The sequence below is a fragment of the Girardinichthys multiradiatus genome, chromosome 14 (genome assembly GCF_021462225.1).
Source record: "Girardinichthys multiradiatus isolate DD_20200921_A chromosome 14, DD_fGirMul_XY1, whole genome shotgun sequence".
In the NCBI taxonomy this organism is placed as follows: Eukaryota; Metazoa; Chordata; class Actinopteri; order Cyprinodontiformes; family Goodeidae; genus Girardinichthys; species Girardinichthys multiradiatus.
The window spans coordinates 38,404,850-38,427,314 of NC_061807.1; the positions used below are offsets into that span (position 1 = coordinate 38,404,850).

At 38.8% G+C, this 22,465-nt stretch overlaps 1 protein-coding gene across 1 annotated transcript; it reads left to right on the plus strand.

The window, feature by feature from the left end:
• The first annotated feature begins 20,444 nt into the window (after positions 1-20,444).
• On the plus strand, positions 20,445-22,072 carry LOC124880354. Its single transcript, XM_047385399.1, has 5 exons — positions 20,445-20,521; positions 20,623-21,318; positions 21,471-21,590; positions 21,671-21,714; positions 21,844-22,072. The coding sequence occupies exons 1-5, from the start codon at positions 20,479-20,481 to the stop codon at positions 21,970-21,972; spliced, it is 1,032 nt and encodes a 343-aa protein (XP_047241355.1). The 5' UTR covers positions 20,445-20,478; the 3' UTR covers positions 21,973-22,072.
• The last annotated feature ends 393 nt before the right edge of the window (positions 22,073-22,465 follow it).

A 22,465-nucleotide genomic window follows, 5' to 3' on the forward strand; every position in this document is an offset into this window, starting at 1 on the left:
GTCTTCTGCATGTTCGTTTATTCACCGTAAGCTGAAAGAATTCACAAGACATTAGAATAAATCACACGGAGACAGCTGTATGTTATTCAAGTACCTGGCCCAGGGGAAGCTCTCTGTCATGTGATCACAACACACACCGAGACGACTTCAGAGCTTCTCCCTTGGGCTCATAGTTTTTATTAAAACACATGAAACTGGGCAGCGCCCTGATTACAGTTTTTTCACACATATAGTTACATACACACCTTTTGCTGCCTACCATATTAGGACATGTTCCTGTCTCCCAGCACCTGCACTCTGCTTTTCTGCTGATATGAGAAGGGAGTGCTTGGCCCGTTAATCTTTTCACATCTTTCCTACCCCTACAGTTCTTCATTATTTTTCTGCTTCACCACACTCAAGGCCAAGTTTGTGCAACAAGGCACAATGTCTTATACTAACACAGGTTATACATTTTATTTCCCACACTGTTTATGAATATAATAATAACACACTGGTTATGAACATAATAATGCACACACATAATATATCTCCACAAGAGACTAAACTAAACAAACTTAGGGAAACAGATCTGAAAGGAAACACTAACTGGGCAAAGCAGGGAACAAGAAACTAAACAAAACATAAGCTAACATAAATAGTAATTCTAGAAGGAAATAAATCTAAGGACATGGAAACAACTAAAGTAAACAAGCACAAGAATACTAAATGAGAAACTAAAACTAAATAAAACCAAAGAGGGGAAACAACCATAAGGAACAAAAGAGAACTAAACTAAATAACAGACTTGGGGAAGAAAATAGATCTAAAGTAAACACACAAGCACAAGGATCTAATCAAATATTAACTAGACAAAACTACTAATCAAAGGAACAGGGAAAACCTCTAACGGCAAAGTAAACAAAAACAAAGACCAAAATGGCAGATCCTGACAAGCTCATTTTAATTTACTATGCAAAAACAGAATCTGCCCAAATGACAAGGATCTTAAGATCAAATAATTTAGCTCTTAATATTGTTTAACATTAAAATAGCAAACACAGGGTATGTAATAGAGTTCTAACAATTTGGAAGTGCTTGAAGAATGTTTTGAATTATAACGGACTAAAACAAACAAGTAATTTTAATGCAATTATTTTGAGGTTTTTTTTTTCAGATGAAATATTCACCATTATGTAACATGTGAAGTTAAATATAATTTTCAAAGAATTATCAAGTTTATTCTCAAGTTTGTTTATTCACTTAATTTTTCTTCCATTTTGTTTTCATTAATACTTTGTCTCCATTTAATTTGTTACTATTCATACCATCTATTTTTTTTTTACTCTTTTGGTCATGGTTGCTTCAACAATACATTAACTTAACACACGGTAAAATGACTTGAGCCTCAATTTACTTAATTATTTTCACTCATGGTTTTATTCACTTTACTCATATTTATTTGAGCATTTATTTTGCAAATCAATCTTTTGTTTCAAAAACAATTTTATTTAAATAACTTCACGAATCTCATAAGTGTCACAATTTTAAATGTCATTCTTGAAGTTTTCTAAGCTGTTATCAGGGCGGCCTCTAGTGGGGCTTAAGAAAACTACATCATTTTATCTGATATATGTAATTGAAGGCCATATTTATTTTTACAGGATTCACACCTGCTTAAAGAATGGATGCAAAAAATATTACAATTGTTAAGAATAAAAATACTGAGTGTAATTAAATTCTGGCAATTTCAGAAAAAATATCCTCATAGAAAAATGCCAAATCAAGACTCATTTGATAATTAGGTGAACTGCTGCTGCCTCCTACAGGCCAAATGAAAATGAGGCTGTAGTTTGTCCACTAGAAAGTGCAATAAGAAGGCATATATCTGGTCAAGCTCCCCCATATTGACTTCAGCGCCTGTGGTTTCCTCAGGCCCACCTCTCCTCCGTGCTAGCAGGATGTCTGTGTGGTTGTTTCACCGATGCAACTGGTTTGTTCTCAATGCTTTGAAATAAGACTTCTGCTCTAATTCCTACAGATACCTGTGCTCTTGAACACCAGCAAACAAGCTTCCATCTTTACCTTCACAAACACACGCAGGTGGTTTAATAAGGCTTTTTTAAAGCCACAAATCTGAACCTGGAACTGTATCTCCTAAACTCCATTAGAGGATGGAATGCAGCAATGCACTCAAGCATGCCCAGATTTAAAGAAATCAACAATCTTGTAATAAATGTTAAGACTTTTACAAGGCAATGCTTCATTCTCTTTCTTGCATTTATAGAAACAGCAAAGTTGGAATTAACTTTCCTTTTTGTGCTTGGGGTAACAGAAACATTTGGCAGTCAACTTCCTGAGACTGTGCATAACTCAGATAGTAAGGCTTTAATTGTGAGGTGTTGCTAAGTAACACTTTGTGCAAAGTAGATTTGCATATTTGCCGTTGGCTGTACATTCAAACCACAGAGACAGGACCGTCATAAGCAGCTGCTGTCTGCTTCTGCTCAGTAAAAAGCCACTGCAGAGGTGAAGCTCAGACACTCAAAGTGGAAAAATACTTGAAGGAAGCTAACATCAAAAGGCATGACCACTGTTTATTAATTCCAATAAAAGGTTTGCATATACTCATCATGGGCATAGATGTCTTCCTTTGTAATTAATATGGATTTATCATCCAAAACAGGGTCAAAATAATACATTGTGGTTCACACATGAACATGCACCCCGACTAATATTTGGTTAAATGTTTTCTTTCGACACAGTGCTTGAAGCCACCAACAAGGTTGTGAGATAATTGTGGGAGGACATCTGACCACTCTCATTAGCAGGTTTAAAAAATGCCCTAATTTGGTTGGTATTCCTGGAAATACATTTACATTTGGGTTTTGATTAAGGCTTTGTAGGAACTTCATGTACATAAGCATGCTTTTTTCCTTTCTAAAACCAATATTAAAGGGTGTTTCAAAGTATTTTCGTGGATAATTGTGGTTAGTTTCAAGACCTATCCATTTATCTGAGGTAATCCTTCATTATCCTACCTAAAAACAACCCTGGTAAAAAAAACACCCTAAAAACATGACACTGCCAACACCGTGTTTGAATGTTGGTACAGTGTTCTTAGGTTTGAAAGTCTCACCCTGACTCCTCAAAGGGGAGTGGAAAAATAACTCAATCTTTGTCTTGTCTAATTGTAAAGCTTTTCTCTAGAAGGTATCTGGGTTGTCCATGTGGGCAGTTACAAACCTCAGTCATGATCGAAGGGGACATTTTTGGTGCAGGGACTTTCTTCTTGGCCAGTTTTTCTCAATGCAAATTTGCAGATGATAACAAGATGAAACAAAAGAAACCTTAAAGCAAGATACTGCCTTTTTATTCAGGGCTATTTTTTGTTTGAATGTTTGCAGACTTTAATGGGTTCATGTTTACAGCTTCGTGTTTTTTTTTTTTTTCCATTAGTGCTTTTCCGCAATTGTTATATTTAATGTTGCAGTTGGTGATTTCTGTTTCAGCCAAAGCAACCCAAGTGCACTTTTTTCTCATCTATTTTATAACGTTTTGTTCTCTATTTTGTTTTTACTGCACTAAAATGCTATTAATGCACACTGCACTTGTAGTAAAGACCTACATGGGTATTATACTTAAATTTCTGAAAATATATTTTTGCATGAATATACTACGGTTCTATTGGACAATTTAAATAAATTAATAGTAAATAATACATTTTAATCTTGCTTAATACAGATTATTTAACTTTTTGTGAATTTCACTCACACATGCCAGGTTTCCCAAAATTTATATATTTAATACTGTTTTAGGGATAAAATGGCTTCTTCTTCAAAATATTTACTTTTTCAAAAATGGATCAGTTCAGCAACTCTTTGAACTTCAATTCAATTCAGCTTTATTAACATAGAGCCAATTCACAACACGTCTCAAGGCACTTCACAAAGGGTTTGGAAAGGTGCGGGGTTGTTGGGGAGGTTAGAATAAACTAGTGAGTGTTAGAGTTTGGCCATTTTAGAATGAGCTATGTGTAGGGGTACTAAGTAAAATAATAAACTGATAAACGTTTTAAGTGAACAGATCTTGAAGATTCGGTTCCCTTCAAAGAGCTCCATCATTAGTCAATATGTTAAACCTGCTTCACTAAAACAATGACACTGGTTTTCCAGAAGTTTCTAGTTAATGGCACATTTGAGCCTTTGTGGTTCAGGGAGTTGTTTGTTGTTGCTTGCACCTGAGGGTGATGGTTTAAGTATAAAGATTAAAACCATACTGGTTGTACATCCAGAACAATGCTACCAAACACACATTAAAATTGGTTTTGGTATATCTAAAACAGTGCAACATCATGCATTGGAAAAGCTTACTCAGTTTTGGAGCTTTACTTTTTCTGAATAACCATTTTTAGTGACTATTTTCAACTGCAGGTCTTTTTTCCCATTGTCCTAACCGTAGTTTGCCACTACTTCTTGTTTCAGGGTTCCTGCTGTCTCTGTTTTATCTCTTTTTCACATTATGTGCATGTTCAGGGACATTGCTTTGCAGATAACATTCTGCTTTGTATCTCTTAAACTCAAAGATGTAGAGTTGTTGTATAGATGGTTAGTATCTTGAAAAAGGTATTGCCGAGTAAAAAGATTTTGGAGAAGACGGTTGAAAATCAACAGTGCAAAGCCCCTTACTGCCTGAATTTCTTCACAATTTAATAAAAGAATGAATTATTTGTGTCTTTGTGTGAAACAAATTCTAAATTAAGTGCAGATTTTTATTTTGTACACAGTACATACAATAGATAAACATGTTGTTATTTAGGCATATTTGAGCATAACTCAGACCAATAGTTGACAGTAATGTGCTTTTAATACTAGTGTTGACATGTATAGTATGTCAACACTAGTTGGACCCCTGCACTCCTCATCACATCTGAACAGTTAGAGAGCGGTCGAGTCTTGATCGAGGTGGCTGGCCCAGACGGTATCAGCCCCAGACTGCTCAGGGTTAACTTGGTGATGTACTGCAGAACCTCTTTAACCTAAGCCTTAATGTGAAGAAAGTACCTGCCCCATGGAAGACCCCCTGTGTGGTTCCATTTCCCAAAACTGTACACATAAGGGACCCAAACCACATCAGGCCCTCAACTCTCACCTGATGAAGACAACAAAGCAGATGTACTAAAACGCATTCCGTCCCTGACAAGCTCTGAGCTGGACCCCCTTTAGTTTGTATGTCATCCAGGGAAGGGAGTGGAGGACCTTTTCATCTACATGCTTCAATAAGCATTTTCACACATAGACCATCCTGGGAACACTGTTAGAGTCAAGTTTTTTTTTTTACTTCTGCAGTGCTTTCAACACCATTCAGACTTTACTGCTGAGGTGGAAGCCGCAGGATGCGGAGGTGGACAGTTCTCTCCCTGCATGAACCACCAACTACCTCATGGAGAACACAGTATTTGAGGATTCATGACTGTGTTTCAGATGTGGTAGTCTGCATCACAAGGGCTCTTCAACGAACATTCCTCTTTGCCCTCTGCACCTCGGACTTCAGACACAACACTGCCAGTTTTCACTTCCACACGTTCTGAGATGACACGGCCATTGTGGGCTGTGTCTCTGAGGGCAACAATCTGGAGAACAGGGAGGTCATCGCAGACTTTTTCGGCTGGTGTGCATAAAACCATCTGTGCATCAACATAAACAAGACTAAGGAGATCGTGACTGACTTCTGCAGGAAGGCCACTCCCACCTCACTGGTGAACATCCAGGGCTTGGACATTGAGGCTGTGGCGGAGTACAGGAACCTGGGTGTTCAACTCAACAATAAACTTGACTGGTCCACACACAAGCCCTATACAAGAAGGACCAGAGTCTCTTCCATGTTTTCAGGAGACTCAGAGACTCTGTTCTATGACACTGTGGTAGCCTTTGCAGTGTTCTACACTGTAATCTGCTGCGGGAGCGGCTGCATAGAGTGGGACAGGAGTAGATTGGACAAGCTGGTCACTAGGGGGTGTCTAGTTATCTGTCTCCTTGACTGTACAGTACAAGAGGGGGAGAGGAAGATGTTGGCCAAACTGACATCCATCATGAACAGTCCCCCTCACCCCCTTCACGACTCTGTGCGCGTTCTGAGCAGCTCCTTCGGCAGCAGACTATGGCTGCCACAGTGCAGGAAGGAACTCTTCAGAAGGTCCTACCAGGACTCTACAATAAAAATGGAAAAATGTACAATACTGAAATATATATATATATATATAGTTTTTATTTATTCAGTTATTTATTTTTCTTCCCAGATGTGTCTCACTGCTGTGACAATTCAATTTCCCTCTTGGGGGAAGAACAAAGTCTTATCATATATCATATAATCTCATCTCATCTTTTTTTATCTTCTCCATTGTACAGTGATTTGAATATCCATGTGTTTATTTTGTCACATCTGAATTTCTGTAATTCACTTCACCCATCTTAACAAAGCTCTACAGGTCTACACGTTGTTTAGAACACTTGTGGCCTTCTTACTATAAAGCTAGGGACAGACTAAGTCATGTATTGCATTATTTTAGCTGCAACTGGGGTCAGGAAAAGACTGCAGTAGCTGGGGAGAGTCAACAAGGTGAGTTTGCACAAAAATGTGTTACTGTGAGAGGCGGTGAAGACTGGAGTGTGTGAGAGGAACTGACCAGACCCAAACTCAGTCACAGTCAAACAAAACCTGTTTGAATTTTATGATTTTTCTGTGATCTGATAGGCAGTCCAACAGCCAATGAAGAATAGAGACTGCTGCTGGCCAATTTTCAAAACTAAACTATTTGTAGCAATTCACATGTAAGGTCTCACAGTCTTGTTAAAATCTGTACACTGTGAAAGTTAGTGTGCCCCCAGATTAGGTCTTACAGGCGTCCACATGTCACACATGTGACACCACCGTTTAAGTTAATTGACCGCCCCATGAAGATCATAGCCCAATTTATTTGGACAATCAACAGCATTCATTGGAATTTGTGTTTCTCTCAGCAATTCATGTTTCTGAATGCTGACTTCCATTTTGTTCTATCTATAACAGGCTTTAAATAATAAAAGAAAACAACTCAGGAAGACATACTATGTATCATATAAAAAAAATGAGGAGGGATTGTTCACATTAAATAAGGTTCCACCTTCTTATCGTAGTTTTACCATGAAGCTTACTTTAAACATGAAGATTTGTAAAATATTCTTTCAGTCTTTTGCCATCAAGTAATATTCAAACAATTTAATAAACACTATTTGTTTAATATACTTCCACTCTAACCCAGGGTGTCTGCACTAAAACGAACAGACTAATATTAAAGAAATACCAAGATGAACTTTAGTTTATAGCAACTGCTATTAGTATAGCAGCTAGTGTAAGCTACAATCAGCTAACTTGCTATATTTAATATGGTACCAATTTAAACTTACTTTAACATTTGGTTTTCTACGTTTGCTTCTCAAATTCACCTGTGTACATGTATTTAACTATCTAAATAGATCCATATTATTCAGGTTCAATGCTTGTCTGCTTTAACCACAGCTTTTTAAGTAACTTTATGCTTCAGTTTCAACGTCCCTTATATATGCTTCTACTTTATTTCTAAGTTACTTATTACTTATGTACAAGATTTTACTGTGTGTTTCTGCTTCAGTTTATCTCCTGAAGTTTATCATCATTCACACAGTTTTTTTTTCAGGATATACATTTTTGCTCTGGTTTTACAGTAGTATCCAAATTTTTTAAACCATAGCAGGAGCATGATGCAGAAAGTCTCCATTATGCTGCTGTGAGTCTGAAGAGGAGCAATGGACAACAGCTTCAAGAGGACACAGACAGTGCTTGTGTGTACACCAGAGTAAGGAGCAGAAAAGAATAGATGCCTGGAGCTAGAAAGCAATTACTCACATGACTGATTTCACTCTGTATGAATGTGGTGCATGAAAATAAATCATGTTTTTCTGCAGTTTTTGCCAAATGAGTAGTACAATTGCACCTTAGCAACAAGCTCCTGGATGCTTGGAGAAACAAGGTTATGTCAAATTAATTCAAACAGCAACAAGGATGTCTCATGAAAATCCCCTGCAAACATCTTTCTCAGCATAGTCTGCAAACTTCACTCGGTGGTGGTGGCGGCAAACTGTTTGGGCATCAACTGGTGTGGTGAAGGTGTTGTTATTACAGTAAAGAAGTTTCCACTGGCGGGAAAAAAAAGCCAGAAACACAAAGACCTTTCCTCTGATTCACATTAACTTGTTACTGAGCCAGCCTGGTCTTGTAGTACCTCCTGTTGTAATTTAAAATGTTTGTTTATAACTTTTGAACTTTTTCACAATATGTTCATTTTGCAACCACAAACGTTAATGTATGTTAGTGTCAAGACTTAAAGTAATAGACAAAAACAAAGTAGCACATAATTGTGAAATGAAAGACAAATTAAACAACATTTTCCACATTTTCTACAAATAAAACTCTGAAAAGTGTGGCATACACCTTTATTTTGATGCCCTTAAATAAAGTCCTGTACAACCTAATACCTTCAGAGGTCTCCTAATTAATGAATAGAGTCTGTCATTGTTAAACAGCCATTTAAAAGACTTTAGGTTTTAGTTTTTTCCAAGCATGATTAAAGACATTCATATTATAACACATCTTCACATATTACACTTCCGTCTTCCATATTCAAAACACAGTAGGTAGAAGTAAGAAGGTATATATTCCTACTCCGGTACAAACTCAGTAAACTACTACAGGGGTTGGACAATGAAACTGAAACACCTGGTTTTAGACTACAATAATTTATTAGTATGGTGTAGGGCCTCCTTTTGCGGCCAATGCAGCATCAATTCATCTTGGGAATGACATATACAAGTCCTGCAGAGTGGTCAGAGGGATTTTAAGCCATTCTTCTTGCAGGATAGTGGCCAGGTCAGAACGTGATACTGGTGGAGGAAAACGTTTCCTGACTCGCTCATCCAAAAAAACCCCAAAGTGGCTCAATAGATCTGGTGACTGTGCAGGCCATGGGAGATGTTCAACTTCACTTTCATGTTCATCAAACCAATCTTTCACCAGTCTTGCTGTGTGTATTGGTGCATTGTCATCCTAATACACGGCACTGCCTTCAGGATACAATGTTTGAACCATTGGATGCACATGGTCCTCAAGAATGGTTCGGTAGTCCTTGGCAGTGACGCGCCCATCTAGCACAAGTATTGGGCCAAGGGAATGCCATGATATGGCAGCCCAAACTAGTGATCCACCCCCATGCTTCACTCTGGGCATGCAACAGTCTGGGTGGTACGCTTCTTTGGGGCTTCCCCACACCGTAACTATCCCGGATGTGGAGAAAACAGTAAAGGTGGACTCATCAGAGAACAATACATGTTTCACATTGTCCACAGCCCAAGATTTGCGCTCCTTGCACCATTGAAACCGATGTTTGGCATTGGCATGAGTGACCAAAGGTTTGGCTATAGCAGCCCGGCCGTGTAGAGGTCCTTCTCAAAATATTAGCATATTGTGATAAAGTTAATTATTTTCCATAATGTAATTATGAAAATTTAACATTCATATATTTTAGATTAATTGCACACTAACTGAAATATTTCAGGTCTTTTATTGTCTTAATACGGATGATTTTGGCATACAGCTCATGAAAACCCAAAATTCCCATTTCACAAAATTAGCATATCATTAAAAGGGTCTCTAAACGAGCTATGAACCTAATCATCTGAATCAACAAGTTAACTCTAAACACCTGCAAAAGATTCCTGAGGCCTTTAAAACTCCCAGCCTGGTTCACCACTCAAAACCCCAATCATGGGTAAGACTGCCGACCTGACTGCTGTCCAGAAGGCCACTATTGACACTCTCAAGCAATAGGGTAAGATACAGAAAGAAATTTCTGAACGAATAGGCTGTTCCCAGCGTGCTGTATCAAGGCACCTCAGTGGGAAGTCTGTGGGAAGGAAAAAGTGTGGCAGAAAACGCTGCACAACGAGAAGAGGTGACCGGACCCTCAGGAAGATTGTGGAGAAGGGCCGATTCCAGACCTTGGGGGACCTGCGGAAGCAGTGGACTGAGTCTGGAGTAGAAACATCCAGAGCCACCGTGCACAGGCGTGTGCAGGAAATGGGCTACAGGTGCCGCATTCCCCAGGTCAAGCCACTTTTGAACCAGAAACAGAGGCAGAAGCACCTGACCTGGGCTACAGAGAAGCAGCACTGGACTGTTGCTCAGTGGTCCAAAGTACTTTTTTTGGATGAAAGCAAATTCTGCATGTCATTCGGAAATCAAGGTGCCAGAGTCTGGAGGAAGACTGGGGAGAAGGAAATGCCAAAATGCCAGAAGTCCAGTGTCAAGTACCACAGTCAGTGATGGTCTGGGGTGCCGTGTCAGCTGCTGGTGTTGGTCCACTGTGTTTTATCAAGGGCAGGGTCAATGCAGCTAGCTATCAGGAGATTTTGGAGCACTTCATGCTTCCATCTGCTGAAAAGCTTTATGGAGATGAAGATTTATTTTTCAGCACGACCTGGCACCTGCTCACAGTGCCAAAACCACTGGTAAATGGTTTACTGACCATGGTATCACTGTGCTCAATTGGCCTGCCAACTCTCCAGACCTGAACCCCATAGAGAATCTGTGGGATATTGTGAAGAAAACGTTGAGAGACTCAAGACCCAACACTCTGGATGAGCTAAAGGCCGCTATCGAAGCATCCTGGGCCTCCATAAGACCTCAGCAGTGCCACAGGCTGATTGCCTCCATGCCACGCCGCATGGAAGCAGTCATTTCTGCAAAAGGATTCCTGACCAAGTATTGAGTGCATAACTGTACATGATTATTTGAAGGTTGACGTTTTTTGTATTAAAAACAATTTTCTTTTATTGGTCGGATGAAACATGCTAATTTTGTGAGATAGGAATTTTGGGTTTTCATGAGCTGTATGCCAAAATCATCCGTATTAAGACAATAAAAGACCTGGAATATTTCAGTTAGTGTGCAATGAATCTAAAATATATTAATGTTAAATTTTCATCATTACATTATGGAAAATAATGAACTTTATCACAATATGCTAATATTTTGAGAAGGACCTGTATATTGACCCTGTGGAGCTCCCAACGGACAGTTCTGGTGGAAACAGGGTTGAGGTGCACATTTAATTCTGCCGTGATTTGGGCAGCCGTGGTTTTATGTTTTTTGGATACAATCCGGGTTAGCACCCGAACATCCCTTTCAGACAGCTTCCTCTTGCGTCCACAGTTAATCCTGTTGGATGTGGTTCGTCCTTCTTGGTGGTATGCTGACATTACCCTGGATACCGTGGCTCTTGATACATCACAAAGACTTGCTGTCTTGGTCACAGATGCGCCAGCAAGACGTGCACCAACAATTTGTCCTCTTTTGAACTCTGGTATGTCACCCATAATGTTGTGTGCATTTCAATATTTTGAGCAAAACTGTGCTCTTACCCTGCTAATTGAACCTTCACACTCTGCTCTTACTGGTGCAATGTGCAATCAATGAAGACTGGCTACCAGGCTGGTCCAATTTAGCCATGAAACCTCCCACACTAAAATGACAGGTGTTTCAATTTCATTGTCCAACCCCTGTACTATTTACACCATTCACAGTTTCAAAACATCTAGTTATTTTATTGCAAATCGAATAAAGTAGGAACAAGAGTTTACATGTTGCAAAACAGCAAAAATCAACAACTTAACTACAATAGTTTTATATTTTCCAGAACCATAACTGTCCAGGATTAAATCACTGCTCGCCATCTTCATATTTATTTAAAACATGCATTTCAATCTGAAAAGACTCAAAAAGAAAAGGGATGGCAATTAGAAAAGTTTTAATGATGAGAAATTACATGGTTATTTCTTTGGGGCTCGGACCTGGGAGGAAGAAATTAATGCTGAGAATGACATGAGCTAAGATGATCATTTATAAGGCTTAGATTTAAAAATGTCTTCCCCCTGTTCCGACACTGGTGATGGATTGGCGGCCAGGGAGCGAGGAAACCAGGAGTAGATGTGAAGGAAGATTGTGGATGTGGAGTGGAGGAGGGATGAGCTCAGCTGACAGGCGAGGATGAACACAGCTGAAGGTCCTTTAAAAACAAGGCGTCGGAAGGTGATTGGATGGAGAATCAGACGGACAGGATGCTGATTGGAAGGCCGGGAGACGCACAGAAGACTCATTGGAAGATGGAGGCGGTGAAAGTGAGTCTTTCATTCTGAATTTTTGTCTAAACTCAATTTTTAAATTATTCTAAACTGATTTATCATTTAGTATGCTTACAGTGACCTGCTAGACTTTTCCATACTTTTATTCCTCAGAATGAAATGCAAACTCTTGTTAAAGTTGTTTTGACAAATGACAAATTTAGATTGCCTTAAATCTTCAATCTGCTTCAGTCTATCCCCATTATCTACCTCAAAACTGTTTTTTTGTTTTATTTGGAATTAAACTGTGTTTTGCTTTGCATATTACTTATGAATTAGATCCTGTAATTCTACACCTTTTGATTTAAAACAAATGTATCCAGCAGTATTTTTTAATCTAATGACCCTTTTCTGCAATATATTTATTGTTTTCATATTACTTTTGTATGTGTTTCCCCATGACTGGACTGTAGGTCAAAGACAGTAAAATCAATGTACAATATAATGTGATTAATGCTTTCTGAGTAAAAAAATATACATTGTTTTCATCGGGACAGCATTGATCCATGCCAACTTTCCTCAAACATATTTCATGTGTGGTTTCCAAGAGACTTTATGGTCTAAGTTCAAACCTAGGAATTTAATTTTATTTACACTTTGTATGTTCAATTCAATTCAGTTTTATTTGTATAGCGCCAATTCACAACACATGTTGTCTCAAGGCACTTCACAACAGTCAGGTACATGTTCATTTGACAACATGAAGACCAAAAAGGAGACCAGATAGGTCAGGAAAAATATTTTATTTTAACAGAAGTGTTAGATTATAAAACATTTGCCAACCTCTAAATATCTCACAGAGGACTGTTGAAATCATCATTTGAAAATAAAAAGAGTATAAGTGCAAAGCAACCAACACATGGCTATACACCTAAACAGACAAGGCCAGGCAAGGGGAGCATTAATCAGAGAACCAGTGGAGTGATCCATGGTAACTTTGGAGGAGCTGCAGAGGTGATCTGCTCGGTTATGAAAAACTGCCCTCATAACTATCCTCAACGATAACCAATGCACTCCACAAATTTGGCCTTTGTAGATAAGTGGCAAAAAGAAAGCCATGGTTGAAATAAAGCCATAAAATGGCCCGTTAAAAAATTGCAACATGCCATGTGGGGTAAACATGTTGAAGTAGAAGTCAATTAGATTGAAAGTATTCTTACCGGCCTGCATACAGCACCCACCACCATCCCCACAGTGAGACATGTATGTGGCACCATCACCCTTTTGGACTGTATTTACTTATTATGAGACTTCTGGAAGCAATTTGTTGCAAAGAGGTTTTTAGGGGTGTTAGAGCATAGTGACACAAAAGAGTTTTTTGGTTTTTATTAGAGAAAACATTTAAAAGCAACACCTATTTTTTTTCTCCAACTTCATATTTATGCACTACTTGGTCTTGTCTAGCACATGAAATCTCAATAGAACACAAGTTTTATGGGACAAAATGGGACAAATTTCAAATTTTTTACTATACAACTGTTGTTTTACTACTTGATTTGACAGTGGTTCATTTTTACAAAAAGTATGCATACTTTATAACTGCTTTCATAGCATTAAACCCCACTGATACGAACATTTTCACCTTTGATTGATTCGTGTGGCTAAAGTTTGAAACAGCAAGTCTGATGTGACCTTCTGGAATTCAAAAAGGTGCATCTCAGAGAGTCACGTTTAATGAAATTTTCACATGCCACCATGGATTACTTTTTATTTACTCTGTGCCACATAATAATTCTATTCCTATTATAGAACAGTCTTAGGAGGCAATTAATTTCTAATTTGTTAATTCCTTAGTTTTCTGCAGCACAAAGATTAGATCTCACTATTGCCAGGTTGATGTTGAACTTTGCTCCTGTGTGTTTGACTCGATGTGGTTTCAAACAGGACGTCTTGTAAGTATTATTGATTGAATTTTTCACCTGTGCTGTAGCCATAATAATTAAAAAATACTTTTCATGTCCAGAAACTATTATACTGTAAAAAATAGATGCATTCATTTTCCCTTCCACAAACTCTAGCAACCAAATTTTAAATAAGTCTTCTTTGGTGGCAGTTTCCCAAATGGTTTTAGGATTTCACTTATGGTGGCATTTTATGTGTATGTACAGCTTAGAAACTGTTGATTATTTTATTGTGGCATGTAGTTGATTGGTAAAGCTGACTAACATCCAAGTGCTGCCAGCATACCAGTGAAAAGACAGATGTTTTGCCCTGTAGAATAGTACTAGTAATCAATAGCGAGCTGCCAAGGCCTTCAAGGTATTCATAAAACAGGCATTAAATAGAGATTAACAGAGGGTAAATAAAATAATAAATACAAAGGCTTCTCTTAATGTAAAATGAGTCTGATGTGCTGGTGCATCTCAGAAAATTATAATACTGTTGCAAAGTTAATTTATTTTAGTAACTCATTTCATTAAGTGAAACATTTTACATAGATCAATTACGCACAGACTGATGTTTTCAAGCCTTTATTTTTGTTATTTATGAGGATTTTCTGCTTACGGCTAATGAAAACAAGACATTTAAGACTAGAATGCTACATCACACCAATAAAAAACACATTTAATACAGAAATTTAGTCTTAATGAAAAGTATGTGTAATACCTGCTTAAAGGTTGTTCTTCTTAAACGGTACTAGGCAAGAGGCGGGGATACAGCTCGCCAGGCCATCACAGGGCAACAAAGAGATGCAAAGGACAAATAGAGATGCACACACACACACAGACACACACACACACACATACTTAAGGGGCAACGTAGAGCAACCCTTGCAGTTGTGTCTTTGATTTGTGAGGGACATTTTGGTCAGCCAGGTATATTTTGATGTGCAGTTAGTAGGCATTTTCTTCCCCATTTCAGGGTACTCTAGCTGGCCTATTGATGGTTGTTGTAGGAGACGAAGCTGATGCTGATAATTGATGCTCCAGGACATGGAAAGTGGCCCTTTTCAAAATAGAGAATCCATGAAAAGATAAAAAAGGTTATTTTCAGTCCTGGATTTGTCCATTTTTCACATTAACCTCTAGAGACCATTAGCTTGACAGACTTTGGTACCATTTGTGTCACGAGGTGCTGGAAGAAATCTGTGGAAGAAGAAGGCTTTGTGAAACAGGAGAGGCTCTGAGACCTTTAGCTGTTTAATAAAAAATGGAAAACAGTAGAATACAGGAGGTTGAGTTTAAAATATAACTTTTGAGAACATTGGTATGTTATCAACAGATTAATTTATGGTTTGTAAAATTTATTTTATTTTATTTTTTTTGTGTTGCAGCTTTTGTTGTTATTTTATTGGGATTTGCTAAGTCGATTTCCCTGTCCCAAGGCTTGTCTTTATATGTTTTTTTGTGTTACCTATATAATTCCCAACTTTGGACCTGGTCTGTTGCGCGGTGACAGCTGCTTTTGCTTTAAATATACATCAGAAACAATTCCACTAACACATTTTTGTTTTTGCTCCTTCATCTCTGTTTTTTGGATTAATTTCCAACACAGCATTGCAGTACCACTAACAGGTATGAAATACTTAATTGTTCTGGGTCATTTTCAGTGTTTTGGTGTGAATTAAGAGTTTTCTAGAAATTATGCTGTTTTTGACAAGAAACATTTTGTAAAAAGAGGTCTCTAAAATGTCCACAAAATAGCGGATAATATTTGATCATTTTTAACTTTTTTTAATCTTTATTCCAATCAGCTTTTCACACAAATTGCAGTGCCACAGAATAAAAAAGCTTCTAATTTGAATAACTTTAAATAGCCCACCTCCCCCAACTGTTTGTCAACAGAAGCTCCAACTGACTGCAACAGACTTCTGTCACTGAACTCATAGTATTTTTCTATGTAAAGATAATTTACAGCACTGCATTACAATCAATTTTTTATATTATTTATGTCTGTAAATTGCATCATGACTACAACCTAATGTCTGCATCCTGGTGATTGGTTTGGTTTCCTCTTGTTTTTAGATAAGTCTCACTTAAAGTTCTAGTCTATTAAATGTTCTGCCTCAGGCCAAGTTTGAAATCCTATCTCACAGCAATTAGCAAAATATTAGGGTAATATGGATGTGTTGTTCTTAATGCGTTCTTCTTGCAAACCTCTTGAGTTTAATGGACCCAGGAAGAGAAATGGTCAATAACTTGACTTTGATCATGTCACAAATGTGATTTTTATTTACAACTGTTGGACCACTTGTTTGCTGAATATTGGACCATGTGCATGTTGCTGGACGCCACCAGGCCTCCTGGTGTTTTCGGCCATTTTGTGACCAGGGCAGTCCACTCCGGCAGAGTGCCGTCTGGCGCTGTGGCTGATGTGGCGGGGCGTCCCAAGTCTGACGTCACAAGACGCTATATAACAGGGCCTCCATTTTGAACACTTGCTTTTCAGCTGGAAACCGGGTTCGGTTACCGACATCTGAAGCATCACCTGGAGAAGAGTCCCGAGTGGATCTCATTTATTCTCTCTCGTTGGCCAATGAACAATTCATAACTGAGGTGTTTGGACTAAGAAGGCCAGAAATTTCACTTTGCCGATCGAAGACGTGAGTTTAACACGTAACTAAAAACACGGAGTTTCGGGGAGACAAACCGCCACCATATTTCATCCGATGTTGATGGTCAGATCACATTTTTTCCCTTTTCGCCAAGGAGGCCAAAGGACGAAGACCGACCGCTTTCTTGGAGTTTAACTGCGGACGCGCAGCAACGCTTCACCCCCTTTTTTCCCTCTCACTCGCTGCCCTAGAAGGAAACCTCACCAAGTAAAACCCATCCTTTATTTTAATCTTTTTATTTCTTTATTAGGAATAGCCGGGCAGGGTAGAGCAGATTTTTAGTGCAGTTAGAATCTAATGTGTTCTGAATGATATGTGCATGTAACCTTGTTATTGAAACTTTGATGTGCTGTGTTGACATCTGGAAGCCGCTGCGCTCCCAGCTCTGTGCGTATTTTGTGGGGTATTGAACACCTGAGAGTCAGCGCAGGTGCGCTGTGAGACTGGACTGCTAAAATAACCTCATGGTAAAATTCCCCATTTCCTTTGTCTTCAACCTCACTGCTTGCTAGTTTGCCGCCAAAAGTTTTATAACTCTTTGTCTGCTCAAGAGTTGGGGGAGGTTTTATGACTGAGTATCACTGAGTTACAGTGGAGCTGCGCCCCACCGCCCCCTTGTCATATTGTTATTTTTGCCATAACTGCTGGTTGATTCCATACGCACCCACTCCTTTTATGTAGAACTTTGCATGTTTGAGTAGGTGAAGATTATTAAATCGGAAGAACGGATTGTATCAGGCGGTAATTTCATAAATATTCACATAGACGATAACAGAAGGCGTTCTGTGTTTATTTTGTGCAAAAGTGATTCGTCAGTCAAGATGAGGTTAAAGTTCCACACGTTTCGGCAGAAATGGTCGATTAAACAGGGACATCTCTGGTAATAGTTATTAATTGTTACGGAGTATTTAACGGTTGTAATTGTCAAAGGTGTTGAGCCACAATACACCAGGAACATCTCTGGTCTCGATTCATAAATGAGGATTTGGTTAAGAAATTGACTTTGTCAAATTATGATTTTTAATTATAATTATTGATCAAGATTAATCAATCAATAATCATAACTCCCAACACAACTTTATACACATTACAAATTGCCAAAACGCCAATGTCACACCATCATCCTCTTCTGTGTGCCATTCTGTGTTGTGCTTTGTGGTGCTGGGCATGTTATGTCCTTCGCTTCATCGGAATAGAAAGGCCTGATCTTTGAATAAAGATAAGTCTGCCTGTCCGTGGCCAGTCCAGGTGCAGGCAGGGCAGGGCAGGAACACAGACGACAGGGGACAGAACTCCCGGGTCACACAGCAGCTGAAAGCTAACAGGCTCTGGGTCGCTGTGAGTCCTAGCTAGGACCACAACAGGTCTTTTGGCATCAAAGCTGTTAATAAAAGCACACAAAAGACAATTAAAATATTGCATGTCTCTTTGTTATTGACAAATACATATTGTGGAAGTCTGCATAATAGATACCTGAAGTGCTGATAACTCTTGATCTGTGGGAGCTTTCGGAAGTAGGGACTCAGGTGTGCCTGCCAATCAAACGTGTTGACTTACACCCTCCCATCTTCCAGTCCGACCAGCTGTGGGATGTTGAGGCAACTTTCTGGCGAGCTGTTTTCCACTACCTGTACACAGAAGGACCATAATAGAAATAAGCATATTAGTTTTCATGCATATTGACTGACTTTCTTCTTCGATTTTCTATCAGATGGAATAGACATACTTTGGCGATATCTGCCAATGTGCTGGGCAGGGAAATTCTGAGCAGGGGAAACACAGGAAATATTCAGCTTATGGTTTACATCGACGAGTGCTGACAAAATTGGTATGACAACAAACCACGTTTTTTTGAATATAGGTGTGTTTATAGAAATAAACATCTAACACAAAACATAAAAATAGTTTTTTTTTTTTTTTTTCCAACCTCAAACTTTGATTAAAAATAACCCCCCCCCACTCAAGTCGATTTTCACATTGTGAATGGGATACAGTAGATGCTAACCTCGTGTAGCTACGCTAGTCAAAAAACATTTGTTGTGAACACTGATTACCCAGCGCAGGGGAAAGAAAAAACCCATCTCAAGCTTAGATTGAAAATACAACCCCCTCTCCCCACTCAAGTCAATTTTAACATGATTTATTTACAATATGATGCGTCATAACAGTTTTTTTGAAAGTTATGAAACTAGGTTGTCCTTGCGTGTTCTCTTTTCCTTGGTGTCTTCTTGGTGGATGTGGTCATTGCTGAAGTTTCTACTGTATGCCGGTTTGCTTCAAGATGTCCGATTATTCTCATGTCCTGCCACTCCCTTTCTGCTGCTAAAGAATCCATCCGTATGTTATACACGATTTCTGGTGAAAGTTTGCGGCTACAGGACTGTGTCCCAAGTGAAGAGTTCTACTTTCTTCTTCCATAGCATTTACAATTAAAGTTATGTATCTTCTCCATTTCACTGTCTCTGTTTTCCTCAAATGTTGTGATAGCAATCGCTTCTGATATCTTACGTTCTAGCTCCTCTGCCGCCAGTCCAAAGCTTTCTTCGTCATCCTCATCTTGGGTTGAAGACAGCTGCAAACTAGGAATGTTCTCCAAAATAATGCAGTCGCTATCATCTTCCGCTTCATCTACTTCTGATTCAGAATCTGAAGAGAGTCCGGCGGCGGTACTTCTGAACATGTACTCCCACAGCAAAGCGCTGTAAAAGCCGCGATTCAGTTCGTTTGCAACGCATTGAGCTTGGTCCATCGTGAAGAAATACATAATTTTTCATAGGAGCTGTTAAGTAGTCACAAGGTTTCTTGAAGCATGCTGGTTATTGGTCGACAAGCAGAACAAAAGCCAGTGCAGAGCCAAACAAAGCCGCTACAGAAATGAGCTAAGGCTTTTCCCCTCCCCAAAATGTAAATACGAGCTGGTTGAGTTTTAGGCTGAAAACAAGGCGAGTTTAAACATATAATTTACCATTTTAAAACCTCCGAAACTGTCATTTAAAGAATTGAGTGGATACTTCATAATTTTAACTTGCACATTTTGCAATCAGACAAAAATCACTATTTTCTCAGAAATTGACGGTTTTTCCTCATTTTCTCCGTTTGTGCTCTGCCGACTTGTTCCTGGTTTTCCTGTAGCGTGTCACAAATATGTAGTTAATTAAAAAGCTATTCAAACAAATTGTAAAAAGCAGGAAAAACAATTGAAACTTACTTCTTGTTTACACACAAGCTAGTAGTAGTACTGCAGTACAGCCACTCCCAACAGGAATTTTGAAAAGCAGCAGTAGTAGTAAGGTAGACATAGAACATTTTATTCACTGTCTTCAAATAATAGAAAAAGATACACACTGCAGTGTGAAACAAAAGTAATGTGATGAAAATAGTTATGTAAGCATATGTAAAAGTCGCCTGGATGTTGTTGAGCAATATCGCTGACATGTACAACCTAAAACTGACAAAATCGGAAAGGTTGTACATGTTGTCACATTTACTGTCCTCCAATCACAGCATGGGTTATACTGACCCAATTCCAGTTACTCCAGTCACCTGATCAGACAGATCTTTTAAACGTAAACGAATCGTAAAGCCTGGTTTGAAACGTTACCAGTTATCTTAGCCAATCACAAGCAGTCCTTTATCTTCTATAAGAGCTCGGTGCATCTGTGAACTCAGGATACAGACTGCCTTACTTGAGAGATGGGGCCACTTTATATCTTTCTCTTGCTTCTCTGCAAAATCTGTGAGTATTGACCAAATATTTTTTGCAATTCTTTGTGTATTGGTAATATTCTGAAGGGGTTTACAAGAGTGAATCAAGCAATGTTTCACATTTCTCTACAGGCGAACAGCTTAATTGTGTCAAAGCCTTAGATATTATTCAGGAAACTGGAATTAGGACAGCTAAAGTTGGAGAATCTGTGACCTTACGCTGCTCCTGTCAACATAATGCTGTAACTTACCTTTTTTGGTACCAGCAAAGCCTGGGAGGCAAACCTCTTATCATATCAAAGCGGATGAAGTACAGCACAGAAATCCTGATCTCCCCAGCATATGAAAACCGATTTCAAGTTGTTGGACAGCCAGCAGTCAACAATTTGATAATTACAAATCTTCAGCCCTTGGATTCAGGGATGTATTACTGTGCAATTTTAGAATTTAATGGCATTGAATTTGGACGAGGAATTTTCCTCCATGTCAAGACATCCTTGTCAAACACACAAATGTCCATCCATCAACCAGGATTTAAGGTTCTGAGACTTGGAGACTCCGTGAATCTGAGCTGTAGCGTGTCTGCTGAGGACTCTAAAGGAGAACAGAGCATCTACTGGTTCAGACGTACTGCCTCCCAACCTGAACTTATGTATACCAGTGAAAGACGCTGTACAGGCCTTTCAGATGGAACACTTTATAGTATAAATTGCACTTCCAACCTCGAGCTGAATCCTGTCAGGTTCTCAGATGCAGGGACGTACCACTGTGCCCTGGCCTCCGGCGGGGCGGTTGTTTTTGGAGAGGGAACGAAGGTGGAGATTTTAGGTATGTGTTGTCACAGCAGCTGTCCAACTAGTTCAACACAAACAAAATTAATCACAAGGTTTCTATGTTAGCAAAGGTTAATATATATATATATATATATATATATATTAACCTTTTTATTTCTTTTTTTTGCATGTTGACTTCCACCACAGTGCCTCCTCCTCTCCTGGTGTACTGCCTAAGTGTGGCTCTTATACTTTCCATCCTTGGGCTCCTTGTTTTGTCTTTCCTGAGGTACAAACTTAAATCCAAACTGTGCTCTTCCTGCAAAGGTAAGGTTTCTAGAATACCTCAGCATAATTCAGCTGCATCCCAATGTCTGAGCTGTTCATTTACATGATGTGGTTTTTAGGGTCGGGTAAACACATGATGTGTTCTGAGGCCCTAAACGCCACTGTAAGTCAAATAAGACATTCATGAAATACAAATATGTCCCAGGAGATGCAGATTAGCCACACTTTTAATAGAAGATGTGTTTTCCTGTTTTCTTTTTACTTTATTTACCTTTAATTTTTTTTTCAATAGCAGGAAAATGCTACAGAAAGTCTCCATTATGCTGCTCTGAATCTAAAGAGGGGTGTAGAAGGACAGCGGCAAGAGGAGAACGTTGACAGTGCTTGTGTGTACTCCAGAGTAAGAAGCAGAAAAGAATAAAGCACTTCCTCCATGTCTGACCCTTAAGGAAGAAAAACAACCATACACGTGAATGAAATTTAATGTACAAAAATGTTAAATAAAAATAAAATAAATAATATTTTTGTGTGGGGCTTTTCTCATTCAGTTGAGTTTTCCTAGTGCCTTATGGTTACTAAACGTATATGTCAACACAATAGGCTCATAAAAATCCCCTATCTATTTTCAACTCATCACAGAACAAGCCATGAACCTCTGTCTGTAATCGTGTGACTGTTAAGCCTCCTTTTCTGTGGTGAAGGGGGTGTAAATTGCACTGTGGAAGTTTCCACCAGTGGAAACAAAAACACATGCTGAGCTCAAACAGATGACAGTTGACCCACAGTGACTTACTGAGCCAGCTTAGTAATACTGGCTGATGGTCCTCCATAGACTTGTACGACCCAAGAAATATCACAACACTGTAAAATTACAATTAAGATATGGAGGTGGTTAGTCCCTCAGTCAAAGAAGA